A 17174-nucleotide genomic window follows, 5' to 3' on the forward strand; every position below is an offset into this window, starting at 1 on the left:
GTCTTAACATCTTCTCTCGTAGATCAAAGCTTGGAACTTCAAATTGAAAGTTTGTGACCAAGGTACGATCTTACATTTCATTGCTTATTTTTATGCATGCAGATATAGCGTAATTGTATATATCGTAGGAATCATGCATGAGATATCAATAAAATCCTACAATACCAAATGTGACACCAACATAAGTTGCGACCCTACAAAACAATTCACACACTAAAATGTGCTCACCAAAAGTTTTGAAGAACAACAGGAAAGAAACAGAAGGGCCGAAATTATATTTCTTGTTAACATGAACAACAAGAAACCCTTTAACGGTATCATTGACTCACTATGGCCAACAAATTTATATTATGAACAAAAACCAACAGACCCAAAGTAGTCATGTACAATTGTTCAAATGCTCAAGCTTCAGACTGAATTAAACTTCAGCAAGAAAGCAATTCCATCAGAACATGCACTTCTTTCTTTCCATTCTAGAGCAATCCACAAGAACAGGCACTTTTTTCTTCCAATCTATTCTAAACTATCAAATGGACTCCAACTAGTTTGATCTGTGACCCTAGTTACGTAGAAGGTTCTCTTCCATCCGAACAATCTTCACTAAGATGCTTCACGACTAGAAAGCTTGCCAGAGGAATATAGCATGAAAGTTAACCGCAGCATTCATACAAATCCCTATCCCGAAGCTTAATTTACTCTAGTGAAGAGACAATTCTCACTAATGAGGAGAGTAGGAAACAATTCTTATTTACAACATTTCTTACGATATGCAATACCGAAAAGCAAAGGAAGATAATCAACCAAAAAAGATCAGGACAATTTAGGTATATTATTCCTTCACTGACTGAAAACTCATTTCTCTCCACCATTTAGACCCAATACAGGCAAGTCCATATTGAGAAGGTCAGGGATTTTAAGAGCAGGGACAGAAGGGGAAGCACTTTGAGCTTGTTTTGATGCAACTTCTGGCTCATGTCCATCAAAATGCTTCAGAGCATCTTGAGCATTTGTGATCAAATTTCCAACAGATCTAAAAGGCTGGGTCAATTTATTTTTCACTTTCATTATGAGTGAGACTTCTGAATATTGCCATGCAGCAGTGAGGATAATCAAAACTGAAAGCAACCAGTGAGTAATCGAGTTCTGTCTCTTAACCTTCCTAAGTTCTGACAGAATAGCTTCAGTTTGAATTTCTTTGCTTTCCCCTAAAGACCCAGTACTAGTATCATTTGCCGCTACAGAAGCTGCAGAAGATGGTTCCTTTCTCTCTGCTGGTGGTACCGGCAGTATACTAGTATCATCTTCCTTCAATGACTCTAACTGTTACAAGAATCACAAGTCAACTGTAAAATTTGTAAAGCCAGCATTGACTGCATTTTCTATTTAAAGATGTTCTTACAAAAGTATCTTTATATATAAACACATACTATAAATAGAGACTGTTAATAAGTGCTATTATCTGTTTCTCAACACAGAGAGTACGTAAAAACACATACTATATGAAACAAAAAATAATAATAAAAAAACAAAATCCACAGTTGATTCATTCTAGCATCCAAAAGATTCATTCTACCATTCAAGAGTAAAGGTTTCATGCCTTTTTAGTGCAATGCCCGGCCGTTTCCCTTTCTTATTTTATAGTTATTCTACATACTGTAGGTAAGTGATGTTAGAAAAATGGTTGTAATTGAAAGTTCAAAGTGTAGTGAATACATGGAACTTGGAATTACACAAATCCATTGAGAAATGAATGAGTAATTTGTTTCCCAAGTTACCCCACTTGAGATAAAATGATTGAGAAATGAATGTGAGAAAATATGAAAAACACTTAGTTCCACATGGAAAGAAGACCAAAGAGTTGTTACCCCACTTGAGATAAAATGATTGAGAAATGAATGTGAGAAAATATGAAAAACACTTAGTTCCACATGGAAAGAAGACCAAAGAGTTGTTGAGTTTATAAGGTCTAATTGTGGCTACTTAGGTTGGGCCCCAAGGGGTACCAAAAGAGTTGCCTAAGTTTTCCCAAGAGCCATTGTACTGTTTCGAAAAGACACAACTCACCTATAAATAGTGGACGAATTTGGAGAGATAGACACACCAGATCACACATTTATGATCTTTCTCTTCTCCCTTTATTCTTAGTCAAATATTATGTTGTGTTCGCTGATTCTGTAGAATTGAAGTGCTAGCTTTCTATAGAAAGAAATCCGTTATATCTTGGGAGACAGTTTCCCATCAACTTTCAACCACAGTGAGAGGGAATATTTGTCTTAAGGACATATTTTTTCTACACTAGGCTCGGATTTAACAAAGAAGTACAAGACACTTACAAGACAAAAAATTTGTACTGTTTGGTGATTGATAAAGAGTAAGTACATTTAAGTTGTAAATTCCTAACAAGTAAATGCATAGATTCCATATCAAAGGAAACCTTACAAGTCTAAGTTGAAGAAATATATTAATTACAACAGGTAGTCTCGAATCTTGGTCACGCAGTCCTTTCCTTGTTCGTCACAATTAATTTAGACATGTTTCTCCACTTTGCCCATAGGAGCTTTTAAGTCTTCTAAAGATCAAGCAGTTATTATTGAATAGGCGAGGTTTCATAAACCTGGAATCCAAGATAGTATATATCTATGCCTTTGCAGCTTATTTGAAATGAAAACTCAATAAAACCACAACAGAAAGCAATTGATTGAAAAGTAAACAAGACAGAGAATACACATGCATACAGGAGTTACTTGAAAACCCACTACCTATAGCAAGCAAGGGGACAAAGAAGATACAAGAACTAAAGATTTCATCTATTTGGAGAGAAGCAAATATCTCGGCACACACAGTAGCAAATTACGCATTCACTACGCCTTGTAACTTGCTCTTTTTGTTCGAAGGGAAATCCAATTGGCTCACCAAATGGGAAATGCCCTTTATATGTCTTTCTTTAGATTTGTAAACTAACTTGGGGGTGCTGTGCACATGTTTGGTAGAAGTGTATAGGGCCTACCTAGTAGGGAAGATATACTATCTACAATGATGCAATCCGTCCCCTTTACTAACCCGATATGTAACTGTACTTCGTGTATTTACATTATCAATACAACTTGCTCACTTAGTGGAAAAAAAAAGCAAGGGGACAAATTTCCAATACAAATGGAAGTGACTACAAATAGAAGACTTACATAAAACCACACCCCAATGACCCCATGAAGTATAAGACTTCATCGATGCAATCTTCAACTTCAGATAGATCCATTCCCCACAATGACTGATAAGAGTCTATATACTTGATCTCCTCTCGATCTAAATCACCTCCAAAAGATTAGAAGTGGATATTTACGAGAAAGAACTTCTCAAACATATACTCTGAGGATGAGATCAACGAGAAGTGAAGAAAACAGGTGTCGAGAAAACGAAAGCATACAAGTATTTACAACATAAAAGTGTTTCAAGGAAAACATGATAAAAAAGAAAACTAATAGTGAGTGAGTTCTCTTGAAGAAGATAAACGCATGAGAAACCTATGCAGATCAAAAAATGAACATTAACTGGTTGAACTTTATTTAACTTAATTTGGCGTTCTTCTATGTTCTTACTTCCACAAAATCATAAACCATTAATTCCTTAGGTAAATCATTATGAAAACTCAAAGGAGAGGTCCCAACCATAATCAAGTACTTGCCTTAATCGGCTCGAACGAACCTTGATCGAGCTAAAATGATGGCTGTTTGTTGCTCAAGCAACAAAACAAGGTGGTTTCTAAATGCTGAGGAAAGAAGTATGACAGTCACCTCTCCCATGTACCCAAATTCAATGAAAATTCCCATTTCGTCCTGTCCCCAAAAACACCACCACCATCAAGCTATGAAGTTTATCGACAACTAAGGGTCGTGAAATCCAACGTACAGGCCAAAGGGTTGTTCCCCATTAAAACCCTTGTAGAATGTCTTGAGCAAAGCCACTATGGCGATCCTGATCTTTATTAAACAACAATTTCATACTGCTGTGGCAAACAAGCCCGTGAGCACCAGCAGCAACAGGGTCCTGTGCAGCAGGATCGTATTGTCCACCACGTTTATCATGGAGGAGCACATTATACTCCTACTCAGAACCAGCACCAATGTGTTGCCCCTGAGGCCCTTAACACCACCAAGAACCTAGCAGAGAAAATACTACGAAAAGGAAGAGAAGCAGTACAAGGAGCGGACAATAATTACTCCCTTATTCTTTACGTTATCCTCCCCATTGCTGACAACTGATTGAATAAGCAGCTGTTCTACCCAAGCAGCTGCTCTACCCACCACCCCAATCCGCAATCAACGCGACAAAGTCACTACCACAAGTCCACAACACTGTTCAATGCAATGCACAAAATCAGTGTGCTCCAGTCCATCAAACTAGTCGCACAAAATTTCTTCCTTCTCATTTCACATTAATATTTGTGAAAACAAACGCAAACACAGAGAAAGAGGGGAAGGTACACAGATAGATATAGGGTTGGGGTTCCCACATCACAGCAACATACTCCCACGAAGTCTAACTAGTCAAGTCTTCCAAGGATTCCCCTCAGAGCCAAGTGCAGAACAGTAACAACACGGATCAATAAAAAGTTTTGGATCTTGAGGTGTCCGCTTACATGAAATTAAGGGAATTACTAATTCAATGTGCTGCATATGATTTTCTCTCTCAATATTATAAGACTAGATGCTTTTATCATTCTTATAATCCTCCTCTGTCAAGGACAAACAATTACTTATCCAAGATTTTGCCACAATAATAAAAAAGCTGTGGAACCCCTGACAGGCTAGAACATATAAACATGGACAGGCTATATATTGCCTATTCGGCCTTTAAACCAAATGTGTGAGGCTATATATTGCCTATTCGGCCTTTAAACCAAATGTGCACCACAAAAACATATAAGCTCTACCAAGGAGCATTTCGTATAAATGTTGGAATTCTTTCAAACGACCTGCACTAGTGTAACAATTCAACTGAACCATTTTGTGCGTGTGTCTGTGTGTCACAAAAGTTTGCAATATGATTATTATAAGACATAAAAACAATAGATATCAAGCTGTGAACACAATCTAAATAACTCTGCATCATCATAACTTACCTGGGAGAGCAACTTGGGGAGTAGAAGCTCGTCATCATCATCATCAGCAGCATCTGGTTGGTTTCTCTTGTCACTCTTCCTTTTGGCTATAAGCTGTTGGATGAGCTCCATGTTATTATCATCCTTACTCTTTATTGCTTCCATGTCCAAGCTCACTTTCGTATCCCACTCCATTTTTGGAATGGAAATCTTGAAACTAACGAACTCACCATCACCGAAACTCCTCTTTTTCACACACACGTGGTGCAAACTTAAGGCGCACAAGTGCTACGGACAGCTACGTTTACCGCAAAGTCTGCGTTGATGGCTCTACAATCTACATTATTGGTGCTTTGTTCAGTTTTACCCCGCACTCTTTTATTCAGTTTTGTCAAGAATAAGTATGGAGCGCAACTTGTCTAAGGCTTCTAAGGTTTAGTCAGAACTTTCCACAGAAAATTATAGTTTTAGCCCGCCCAAGTTGATGCCCAATTTGTTGTATGTATATACACTGGAAATTCCTGTGATTTTGTCGCATGCCTTTGAGTTTGCGAGGTCTAATTTCTTTTACTTTGGGGTTTTTTAGTTTTCGGCCCGTTATATAGGGTAATTAGACTTTGGCTCACCCTTATTACCCACATAGGCTAAAATCTAAAAAACCCTAAACTTTACATTAGAAGTTAGGATATATGCTACTACATCAACCAATACTAACTGTGTTCATGTGGATAGGTATACTATGAGTAATACTATACTGACACAGAAAAAATGTCGCAGTCAATACACAGTGACATAGTATGTTGCAACGTTAATATTGCAGTGGTGAAAATATGAGCCAATTTTTTTTTTTCTCTCTCAAAATACTTATTCTATTTCTAATATCATCTTTTCATTCTCTTTTTTCTATTCTCATCTTTTCTTCATAACAAACAATTCATTCCATTGATTTTTCATGGTGCAACATTGATGTTGTAGTGGTTTTCGTGATGCAATATTGACGTTGCAGTTGTATTTCTCGGTGCAACATTAATGTTGTAGTGGTTTTCATCTGTCACATTGATGTTGCAGTGGTATTTTGATAACTGTAAAATGAATAGTTTACCTACGAAATGAACGATTGAATTCAAAACGAAAGTAAACTAAAACTAATCTTACTATCTCAATTATCAAAGCTTCTACTCTCGATGCGAATTGCACTAAGTGGAGTAGGAAGTTCGCTCCACTCCTAGTTCCCTAGCATGGATTGTTTTCTAAGTCTAAGAAATCGGTCTTAAGTCTAATGAGAGCTTTACGAAATGTTATGCTAACAAGACGCGTTAATTTAAATAACGAGATATAATAAATAACAAGATAAAATATAAACTAAAGTTAATCTACTTAAAACTAACTTAAAAAATACGATTGTTTGAATCTAGATAAATAAATTAGAGGGGAATTGAATCCACCTCGAATCCAACTTAACGACCTAAATGAGAATGTTGTATCTCAATTCTCACGCTCTACGGCGAGAATTTCGAAGTTCTAATCCCTAGTGTTCATGGCATTCCTACCGGATACTAACTAAGATGTGGTCGCCCACCCATTCTCATGGCTAAACACCTAACCTTCTAGAGTGGAATAGATTCTACAACCAATTCTATACTAACCACTAAGTTTTCATCAAGGCTTCATCAACCCCTCTAATGGAGGTTTTAGCCTTGATTCATCAAACTAACATTTCCCATATTATTATAACTAAACATAATATCAAGATTCAAATTTACTTAATCTAACAATAATGAATCTAATTTAATGGCCGGAATGAAATAAGAACAAGAATTGAAATTAGATCTAGAATGGAAATAACCAAATTAAATTGACAAACTAACTATTTTATTTATCTAATCAATCAAGAACAATGATTCAAGAATTTAATCTAAAAACAGAATTGAAATGGAACTAAAACTTAATTAATTAATAAAACTAGATCTAGAATTCTATATCTTAATTTAGGTCTAACTAGCTACCATTAACAAAGAGCTAAGCTTTTGTTTTTATACATCCAGATCCAAAAATCGTGCATGGGCTTGGAGCCATGTTTTGGGCGTAGAGAATCGCCCAAAACCCAATTCTTTCAAATTCAAAAGGCCTCTTCAGCTGCAGTTCGCTTCAGCAGACTTTTCGTCCACTTCTGCTCCTCTGATTGGGTCAGGGCTTGGACCATTGGAAAGCTCTTTCCGAGCCGGTCGTTTTGACATAAGGTAGGCCCAATTCCGAGGTCTGAGTCCAAAGATATGGTCTTCGAAGTTCTCTTTGCCTTTGTGTGCATTTTACTTCTACGTGGACTTTGACTTTTCATCTTTTGACCAGGCTTTACAAAGGCTTCGTCTTCTTGAATCTTGGCCTTTAATCACCGAACTCCTTAGTAACCAACCATTGCTCCTTTATCTCATCAAAGTGGCGATTCCTGCACATAATTGACTTTGAAGCCCGAAATACATAAAAACACGTAATCGATTAACTCTTACTTATTACTCACATAATCGGGTCTAAAAGTATGACCGCTAAGGGGTTAAAACTACAGTTTTGGGCTCTTATCAACCACCCCCAAACAGCATTTTGCTTGTCCTCAAGCAAATATGAGAAATTAGCATAAGTGACCAAAATGGAGTTCTATCTACTCTGCCTCTGGCTGAGCGATTGCATTGACCATATATGCAACAAGGCCTTAAACCACTAGGAATTCCCTAGTGGACGAAGTTATAGCCTCGTGAGAGTTTTCCAGTGAAGGTACTCACAAACTTCATCTATACTACAACGACTAAGAAATAAAACTATTGTTTTCTCCTTCATGTCTCAACTATCTATACATCTCACTAGCAAATACATAAGAATAACCCAAATGAACCCTAAGCTAATATATGCATAATAATCAATCATCTAAAATAAACATATAACAATGAGTAATACTATGAAATGTAATAGCAGTCCGCTTTAAAAAACTCGGAATAAGCCCTTAAGTAGGTCCTCACATAAATGTCAAGACAAAACCACTATGATTTTTCCACTCAAGTTTTCATTGCTCCAAGGTGTGCAAAATGGGGCACTTTACCTTACAATCTCAATGACAACAAGGAAGCCGGAGTCGATCAAACACATCCGCCACTTTACTATCACACTAACCTATTCCTAATTGAGCTAGAGGTCTTTATTAGGTATCATGGGATTAGGAGATGGTTTAAGAAGGAAGGAAATGGATATTCAAAGGACAAGTCCGAGATAATAGAGTCTTCATATTATGTAACTTAGAAAAACCTTGTTATTTCCTTTTGCTTCTATACTTTGTTTCCATCCTTAGCCATATTTTTCTTTTTCTTTTCTTTGGCTTTTGACTCCCTTTATTCTATTTTTTGGAGTTTTTATTTATTTCTATATATTTTTTTTTTTTTCCTTTGGATGGAAACTTCTTTTCTTTTCCTCAAGCAACTAACTAATTTTTGTTTACAATGTGTTTTTCTTCTTCTTTCTTCACTCATTCTATTCTCGACTTATTCTAAATTGGGTAGGTTGATTTATTCTCTTTTTTTATTTTGTTTTTTTTTTTTTTGTAACAGGGTAAAGGAATTGTGGTTTATGGAAGGCTAAAGAAAGGCTCGAGGGGCTTAATTAGCGGAAAATAATTCATAGGTTTGAATTTCTGGCTATATCGATCCAAAGAGGGCCTAAATTCTCGCTTTAGGATATGGCATAGTGATCAAGCAAGTGGACGTGTGATTTCTCTATCCGGATTTTACTTCTCCCTTGTGTCATTTCTCAAATGTTTCGCCATATAAAGGCTTTTAATTAGGCTATATTCTCACAGATTTGTAGAATAGGTACTCTAGCCTAGATTTCAGAAACTTCATCGCTAACAATCATAGATACTCATGTAATAAATTTATAGATAGATGCAAAGATTATTACCTACATATTAACCTAAGTTTCTAACATTTATTCTGATGCAAAAGCTATGTGAGACTTCTAAATTGTTAAGAGCATAGAGAAAGAAAACAATACCAATATTCCTAAGTGTATAGCATACTTTTTTTTTATTTATATTTTTTTTGAATTTTTGAAATTTTAACTAGAAAACAAGTGCATATTATACATATCTATATCCTAACAGATGCCTTAATTACACGTGTTTCTATGCCCCCCAACAAGAAGCATGCTTTGTCCTCAAAGCATTTAAATAAAGAGGGTAGGAAAAATACCATTGAAGCGCCAAGCGGAAATTCGAACATCCGCAAAACAAGGTTAAAACATACAAATATAGTAATATAAAAACCGACGCTAACTCTATAAGAATTCCACCCATTATGGGGTTAATGTAATGAAATTGCTTGGGACATAAGCCGACACTAACTTAACTAAAAACTTACCTCGCACCCCAAAGATTTACTCGCCATCCTCCTCTTCTATATGAGGTTCTTTTCGCGATCCCCGCCATGCCATAACAACTTGCCACGCCTTCCGTCGTATCATCAACTAGTGCTAACCTCTCTAGTGTTACTTGGTCCGATGGGTGTGGGGCAACCAAATGTGGTTGCAGACTCGCCATCCCGCCAAGTCATGGCTCGAATGATCTTACCACACGATTGGTGGGTCTCATGGTTTCAATTTTCCCAATCTGTGGTAATCGCGGTAATGCATATGGGTAAGCAAGCGCCAAGATAATGCGGGAAACCAAGACAGCATAAGAAGGTACTTATGCCTCAAGGTATGGCCTCGCCTGAGTAGCAACTAAAACTCGAATGTCATACCGACGACGCCCCTCGCGCTAAAGCAAGGAAAACGCCACCACCGTATTATTGGCGTATAAACCGCCGTTCTAGAATGTTCATCATGATGAACAACATGGTTGGCTCTACATTCAAATGATAGGCTACTCGTATGAATGTTATATTGGTCTTGGTCCATGATAATTGAAACACCCTCCCCCATAATACTCATTGAAATAGGCATATTCATATAGGTATGAAGTTATCCGGCCATATATCCCCACGTGGTGCATAGTGGTCGTAATGGCAACCCCAAAACCAAAGCTATCAATTGCTTATCAATTCCATAGTCGTGCCATCAATAGCAAGGGAAAATTTTGTTCTCCTTCTTGGGTACAAAAAGTAATATTATTATAGAAGAATTCAGTTAGCTTAGGTGAAAAGAATCGCCATCACTCACCGAAGATGCCGCCATCCTAATCGCGACGATCCGGCCATGAACGATGCTCCATAGGTATCGGTTCCCATCAAGTCTTCAAATGACTCGCTCGTGAATCACTATAGAGGTGTCATCTCAAAACTACTCAGAGAACGGCTGCGAAAACCTGAAGAAACCTCGAAAAATCGGAATTTCCCCGCGGTTACGGGAGGAGGCGCGCGCCAGATAGAGCGAAGTCGCTACAGAGGTTTTGAATTACAGTTGTTTTGGCGCTGGTCGCGCTTCGGTTTTGCGCATGCGAGATTTTTCGATTTACAGTTGTAGGGCGAAGTCGCTCTCGCTGTATTGCGGGCCTCGACAAAAAAAATTTATGGCAGGCAGATAGGCGCAGCGCCGCTTACCGATAAGCTGGCCAGAAGTGCGTAAAACAAAGTTTACAAGAAAACAAGCAGAAAAAGCTTGGAGGAAAGGTGAGATGATTGTGGGGTGTAGTATGGGTTGTGAGTGTAGATTGATGGAAGTTTAAATAGGTTCTGGGTTTCCAAAACGAATCGGCAAGTTGCCAAATTGTTTTAAGGCAATTTCCGGAAATAGAAAACTGCCAAACCCGAAAACGGAAACTAACCATAGTTTTGATTTCCTAACAACCCTGGTATCTTTTAAACTTGGTTTAGAATAGTAACTTCTAAACTCTACTACATATCATGCTACCACTACAAAAAAATCATAGATATGCCGATATCGGCCTAATTTTCAACTTTGACTCCAAGACAACCTTACGAAAGATGATCAAAATAAATTATATTAAAATAATATGAAATCCAAGCAATCTAAAACAAACAACTTAATATTCAAATCTAACTACTAAAATAAAATTCCACTAACAAAACAATAAAAAATAAAACAATGAAATAACAAGACACAACTGATGGTGAACACCTAGGCGCAGGAAGAAGAAGATGGTCCCCGGATGGAGATCGGTTCTCAGGTGAAGAATGGCTTGAGCCATCCGGCTCAAGGGGCGACGACGCCATGCCTCTCGACTCACCGAGACAGACTCATCCACGAAAGTGGCATCGTCGTAGCATCTCTATCCCCGAACAAGCGCGTGCTTCCATCTCATCTTGAGAGATCGCGATAATCGGGCTTGGTGGATTCCGTGGATAATCTCCAAGTTAGACAAGATATCTTCCTAACCCTTTTCGAAAGCATTTCAACTCTCGCCCCGAAAGTTCGCTTTGCTTATTTCGGCACAATTTGTCTATGTCGGATATCTTCACAGATACGATAATCGCATCGCGAAACCGGTTTGCGGCATTATCATTCGCTCTAAATTAGAAGTATGACTATCGAAATTATCCTCAACCAACCATGTCATATCTTCCCCTTCATTATCGCGACTCAACTTCATTCTCTGCAGACAACGCCAAGTCTCTTGGATGCATTCCTTATAAATACTTGCATTAGAATGCAATTTGATCTTAATAGGAGCAGATTTAGCGACGTTCTAAATGAGAGCATAATCTTAGTGATCAATACTGGAAGAGGCCATGCTCTTTCCCACCTCCTCTAATCACATTCAAAATTAAATCGAGGATGCAGAAATTACACTCATTCGCTTGCAAAAATCCGAGAACGCGCGCATTACATCAAGTCCGATGTCGCCGACTTTGTCTTTCCCCGAGGATCGCCCTACCAATCCACCGAAGCCACGGATTTGATTGGTTCTCGTGGTCGTCCCGCGAACGAATGAGATATCGTGATTGTATTCACCCTCTATGACCGTGATCTTTCATCAAAGCAGGAAACTCCAATATAATCGATTCCTGAATGGTCATATCTAGGTTGGTTACAAAAGTGATTCCTAATAGTTCACCAACAACCGCCTTACTTCCCCTCCTCGCTCCTCGCTATCCTAATGAAAATCCTATTTCCCTCAATTCTCGCTTCTTATAAAACTGTTCTACCAAATCATAGTGATAGAACTCATCTGTCAAATACCACAGTCTGTTCCAATCCCTCTTAATCATATTGGCGCCGTGAAATGGTGCGAAATGGTCGGCCCCTCAAACGCGTGCTCCGCAACATTCTTCGTCGTCGTAGCGCCATTGAAGTTTGAACTGATTTGGGGTTTGTAGATGGTGGTGGATGCAAGTTTGATGAAAACCAACTAAACACAACGGTGGTGGCGGTGGTGGTTTGAAGACTTGAATTGGTGGGTGTTTTCTTGGTGGAAACGGTTGGAGATTGTGTTGGTGTTTCACAAAGGGCGTGGGTGGTCTTTCTATTTTGATGTATTCTATTTTTATTTATTATTTTTTTTATTTTTGGTTGCTAGGGTTTAATTTAAATTAGTGAAGGGCGGTTTGAGAAGATGAAGTCGCGATAATGTTTTGGAGGATGGGCGCGGGCGCGCTGTAGGTGAGCGCGAGTTGGCCCAAAGCCCAATTCGATTTTTCGACTTTCGTCGATTTTTAGCGCAACTTCAAACTAAATTTCCCGCTTTGTTATCGGTCCGATTTTTGCGAATGAGATATGGAAATGATCAGGAGAGAATTTCCAATCCAATGATCCATAAACTACTGTATTCCGACCTTGGGTGACATATAAGATAGTGGAAAACGCCTCGAAGTGCGTGCATGACGTAAGTTATGCGAACGAATGAACACTAAATTAGATGACGTCAACCCAAATGAACTATACTAATGGACCTAAGGAACACAAATAGAAAGTTCGAGCAATCCGGATGGAAAGACTGATTTCCCACCCCCAAACAAATTTTTAAACACAAAATTTGTTTTAACATGGGTCGTTTAAAGTCAGATTCCCAAGACTTGTTGGATTGCTAGTTCTCTAGGTTTAGATATATATCTATATCTAAAAATGAAAACAATTATTATTATTATTATTATTTTTTATTTTATTTTATTTTATTTTATTTTTTTTAATAAGCAAATAAAGACATAATTCACACCGTAGAAAACATGACTCAAAAATCCGAAAAATGCAAGAGTGGAAAAACGGAACTATGTGAACCGTGGACTTAGGATCCGATACTTTACGTAGCCACACACTCCATAGGGAGGGCCCGGTTACCTTAATGGTGCACTTACCATTAAATGGAAGTGAAAGGAAGTACACCAATGACAAGGGTCATTCCTCATATATAAGTCCCGTAAAAGGACTTCCTATATCGTGGGATAGAAGTTCGTGAAAATGTTTTAATCGCTGACCGTTAACTTGAAAGGTAATGTTGTCCTTGGATTTACCAAGGTAATTGCCCCGTAAGGGGTGACTTCAAGAACTTAAAAAAGGGCCGCACTAACGGGTTTTAGTTTCCCGAAAATATGTAGAGCGGGAGTTGTAAAGCAAAACCTTTTGTCCGACCACAAACTCTTTGCGAAAGATATGTTTATCATGAACACGCTTCATGTTGGCTTTATAATCCTTCAGATGATCGTAAGAATCGCCACGGATTTCTTCAAGCTCATTTAATTGTAACTTCGTTTGACACCCCTCATCAATATTGAAGTTAAGGCTTTTATAGCCCACGAGCACGGTGCTCTAATTCAACGGCAAATGACATGGTTTCCCAAATACAAGTCTAAAGGGAGACATACCTATAGGAGTTTTGAAAGCAGTTCTATATGCCCATAAGGCATCCGATAGACGCTTCGACTAGTCTTTCCTATCGGGGTTTCATCGTTGTTTCTAAAATCTTTTGATTTCCTATTAGAAACTTCTACTTGTCCGCTAGTTTGTGGATGATAAGGAGTTGCTACTTTGTGTGTAACTCCATACTTTTTCACTAGGGATGCAACAACTCTCAAAAAAATGTGTTCCACCATCACTAATGATGGCTATAGGAATGCCAAACCGACGTAAAAATATATTCTTTAATAAAAATACAACGGTCTTATGGTCATTGCTACGGCAAGCTAGGGCCTCTATCCATTTAGACACGAGTCCACGGCAACTAGAATATAAATATAACCGTGGGAAACAGGGAAAGGGCCCATGAAATCAATACCCCAAACATCAAAAATTTCTACTATCAAGATTGGATTTAATGGCATCATATTACGCCATATGATTCGCCCAAGTTGTTGGCAAACGAATACACGCCTTTGCAATGCACTTGGGCATCCTTAAAAGGGCCAATAAAATCCACATTGAAGAACTTTAGCGGCTGTTTTCATTCCACTAAAGTGGCCACCACACTCTTTGTCATGGCGAACGATAGAACTTCATTATATTCCCACCCGGGAATGCAACGACGAATAATCTGATCCGCGACAATACTTAAAAAGGTATGGCTCATCCCAAAAGAGTATAACTTAACTCGCCAAGAACTTCTTACGCTCATTTCTTGACCAATTATAGGGCATAAAATCAGCCGCTAAATAATTTACAATGTCGATACCATGGTGAAAAAAAAATAGCATAAAGATGCTCATCGTGAAAAGAGTCCCAGTATGGACTCGTAATCACTACTATCGCCATTTGTAAGTCTAGATAAGTGGTCGGCAACTACGCTTTCGACCCCTCTTTGTCCTTTATTTCTAATGTGAACTCTTGCGGGAGAAGAATCCATCGGATTAATCTCGCTAGCATCCTTCTTTGCAAGAAGGTACCTAAGGGTCGCATGGTCCGTGTAAACTAAAGTTTTAGAACCAACCAAATAAGGATCTAAACTTATCTAAAGCATAAATGACAGCTAAGAATTCTTTTTCAGTAGTTGTATAATTCCGTTGAGCGCCGTTTAATGTTTTACTAGCATAATAAATAACAGTGGACTTATTATCTAGTTTTTGTCCCAAGACAAAGACCAAACCGCATAGTCACTAGCATCACACATGAGTTCGAAAGGTTTAGACCAATCGAGGTCAGATAATAGGTGCAGTGGTTAGGGCATGGCTTTAAGGTTTCAAAAGCCCGCTTTACGCTTAAAATTAAAATCAAAGATTGTATCCTTCAAAAGCAGGTTAGTTAAAGGCCTAGCTATTTTGAAAAAATCTTTAATGAAACGCCTATAAAACCCCGCATGGCCTAGAAAGGTTCTAATCTCACCTGACAACCCGGGTTTAGGTAGGGTCGCTATCTTGTCTAGTTTGGCTTTATCTACTTCGATGCCATCACTAGATACAATATGACCTAGTACTATGCCCTTTTGACCATGAATTGACACTTTTCCCAATTTAAAACGAGGCTCTTTTCTTCACACCGTCAAGACCTTTAGACAGAGTTAGACAAGCATTCTGTAAAGGAGTCTCCATAGATAGAAAATCATCCATGAACACTTCCATAAAGCCTACCATGTCACTAAATATATGAAGCATACATCACTGGAAGGTACCGGGGGCATTACAAAGGCCAAAAGGCATTCGCTTATAGGCATATGTTCCGGGGACATGTGAAGGTTGTCTTTTCTTGGTCATCAATATCAATAATAATCTGAAAATAGCCGAGTAGCCATCCGTAAAACAATAAAAGGCATGACCAGCTAGACGCTCTAGCATCCGATCTATAAATGGTAAGGGAAAGTGATCCTTTCGTGTCATAGCATTTAAACGCCCTCAGAATCAATACTGATTCTCCATTTCAGACCTCGAGTGACAACATAGTCACCCTTCCCGCTACGCACCATGGTAACTCCCCGATTTCTTAGGAACTACATGAATGGGACTTACCCATTCGCTATCGGAGATTGGGTATATAATACCCGCGATCGAAAGTAATCGCAAGACTTCTTCCCTAACCACCTCTTTCATGGCGGGGTTCAAGCGACGCCGAGGTTCAGCGAGAAGTCTTCGCTATCCTCCAAATGGATAATGATGAGTGCAAACATTAGGGTCAATTCTTTAATGTCGGCTAGGGACCAACCAATCGCAGACCGATGTTCCCTAATCACCCTTATTAAACATGTCTCTTCATCCTTAGTTAATAGAGAAGATATAATTATCGGTGACTACCATCCGGATCAAGTTGAATATATTTTAACTCCGGGAAAGAGGTTTAAGACCGTGTGGACGGAATGTCCGTTGATGTTTCATAAGTGTCCTTATCTTAGCGTAATGAAGACTTGCTTAGGTAGCAAGTCTTCGTGAATCGATATGGAGCAACCGACGGGTTAAATTGGTGTGGACTCCAGATGGTGTTGACTTCCTCTAAGTAGGAGTCATTTACAAAATCTGAAGTTCCAAAAGAAAGGAATTTGTACATATTGTTTTCGTGAAACGTGTTGTTAAAATAATCTTGAGCTAAACTCTCGATCATGCTAACCTCCCCATCTACGCATCTAATCCGTAACTGCTTCATCATTTTAAAACATTTACCTCGACGTAAAAGATGGCCAAAAGATAAGGACATCTTTCCATCGCGACAATTTATAAGCGCATTGGCGTTACCGCCAAGAAGCGGGCGCCCTAAGATGATCGGTACAGAGTCATTAGCTTACTTCTCAGATCGAGGATAACAAAATCAGCAGGATAGTAGAAATCCCTGAACCTTAACAAGCACGCTTTCCACTACACCTTTAGGATACTTAATTGACCGTCCGCTAATTGCAAACGCTATTTTGTAGGTTGCATTTCCTCAGACCTATTTGTTTATACAAGTAATACGGGAGTAAGTTAACACTCGCCCGTGTCTAATAAAGCGGTCGCCGTGAGAATCTCCTAAGGTGCATTTTATAGTAGGATCTACCGGGGTCCTTGTACTTAACAATTCCATTATTTTCGATAAAGTTGGGGAACCGCTTAGCTTAAAAAGGCGCCTTTAGGTATGTTGGTCTTACGCCTTAGTAGTGCACAACTCTTTAAGAAACTTAGCGTGGTTAGGTAGCTTTTAATAGCTTCGAAAAAAGGAAGGTTTATCGTTAGATTCTTGAAAACGCTCC

The 17174-nt window shown here is 38.6% G+C and overlaps 1 protein-coding gene across 1 annotated transcript; it reads right to left on the bottom strand.

The window, feature by feature from the left end:
* Positions 1-254: 254 nt before the first annotated feature.
* Positions 255-5576, bottom strand: LOC147496734 (uncharacterized). Its single transcript, XM_086559635.1, has 2 exons — positions 5120-5576; positions 255-1320 (listed from the first exon to the last, which is right to left on the bottom strand). The coding sequence occupies exons 1-2, from the start codon at positions 5291-5293 to the stop codon at positions 853-855; spliced, it is 642 nt and encodes a 213-aa protein (XP_086415761.1). The 5' UTR covers positions 5294-5576; the 3' UTR covers positions 255-852.
* Between the last annotated feature and the right edge of the window lie 11598 nt (positions 5577-17174).

This window comes from Coptis chinensis, chromosome 5 (genome assembly GCF_015680905.1).
Source record: "Coptis chinensis isolate HL-2020 chromosome 5, ASM1568090v1, whole genome shotgun sequence".
In the NCBI taxonomy this organism is placed as follows: Eukaryota; Viridiplantae; Streptophyta; class Magnoliopsida; order Ranunculales; family Ranunculaceae; genus Coptis; species Coptis chinensis.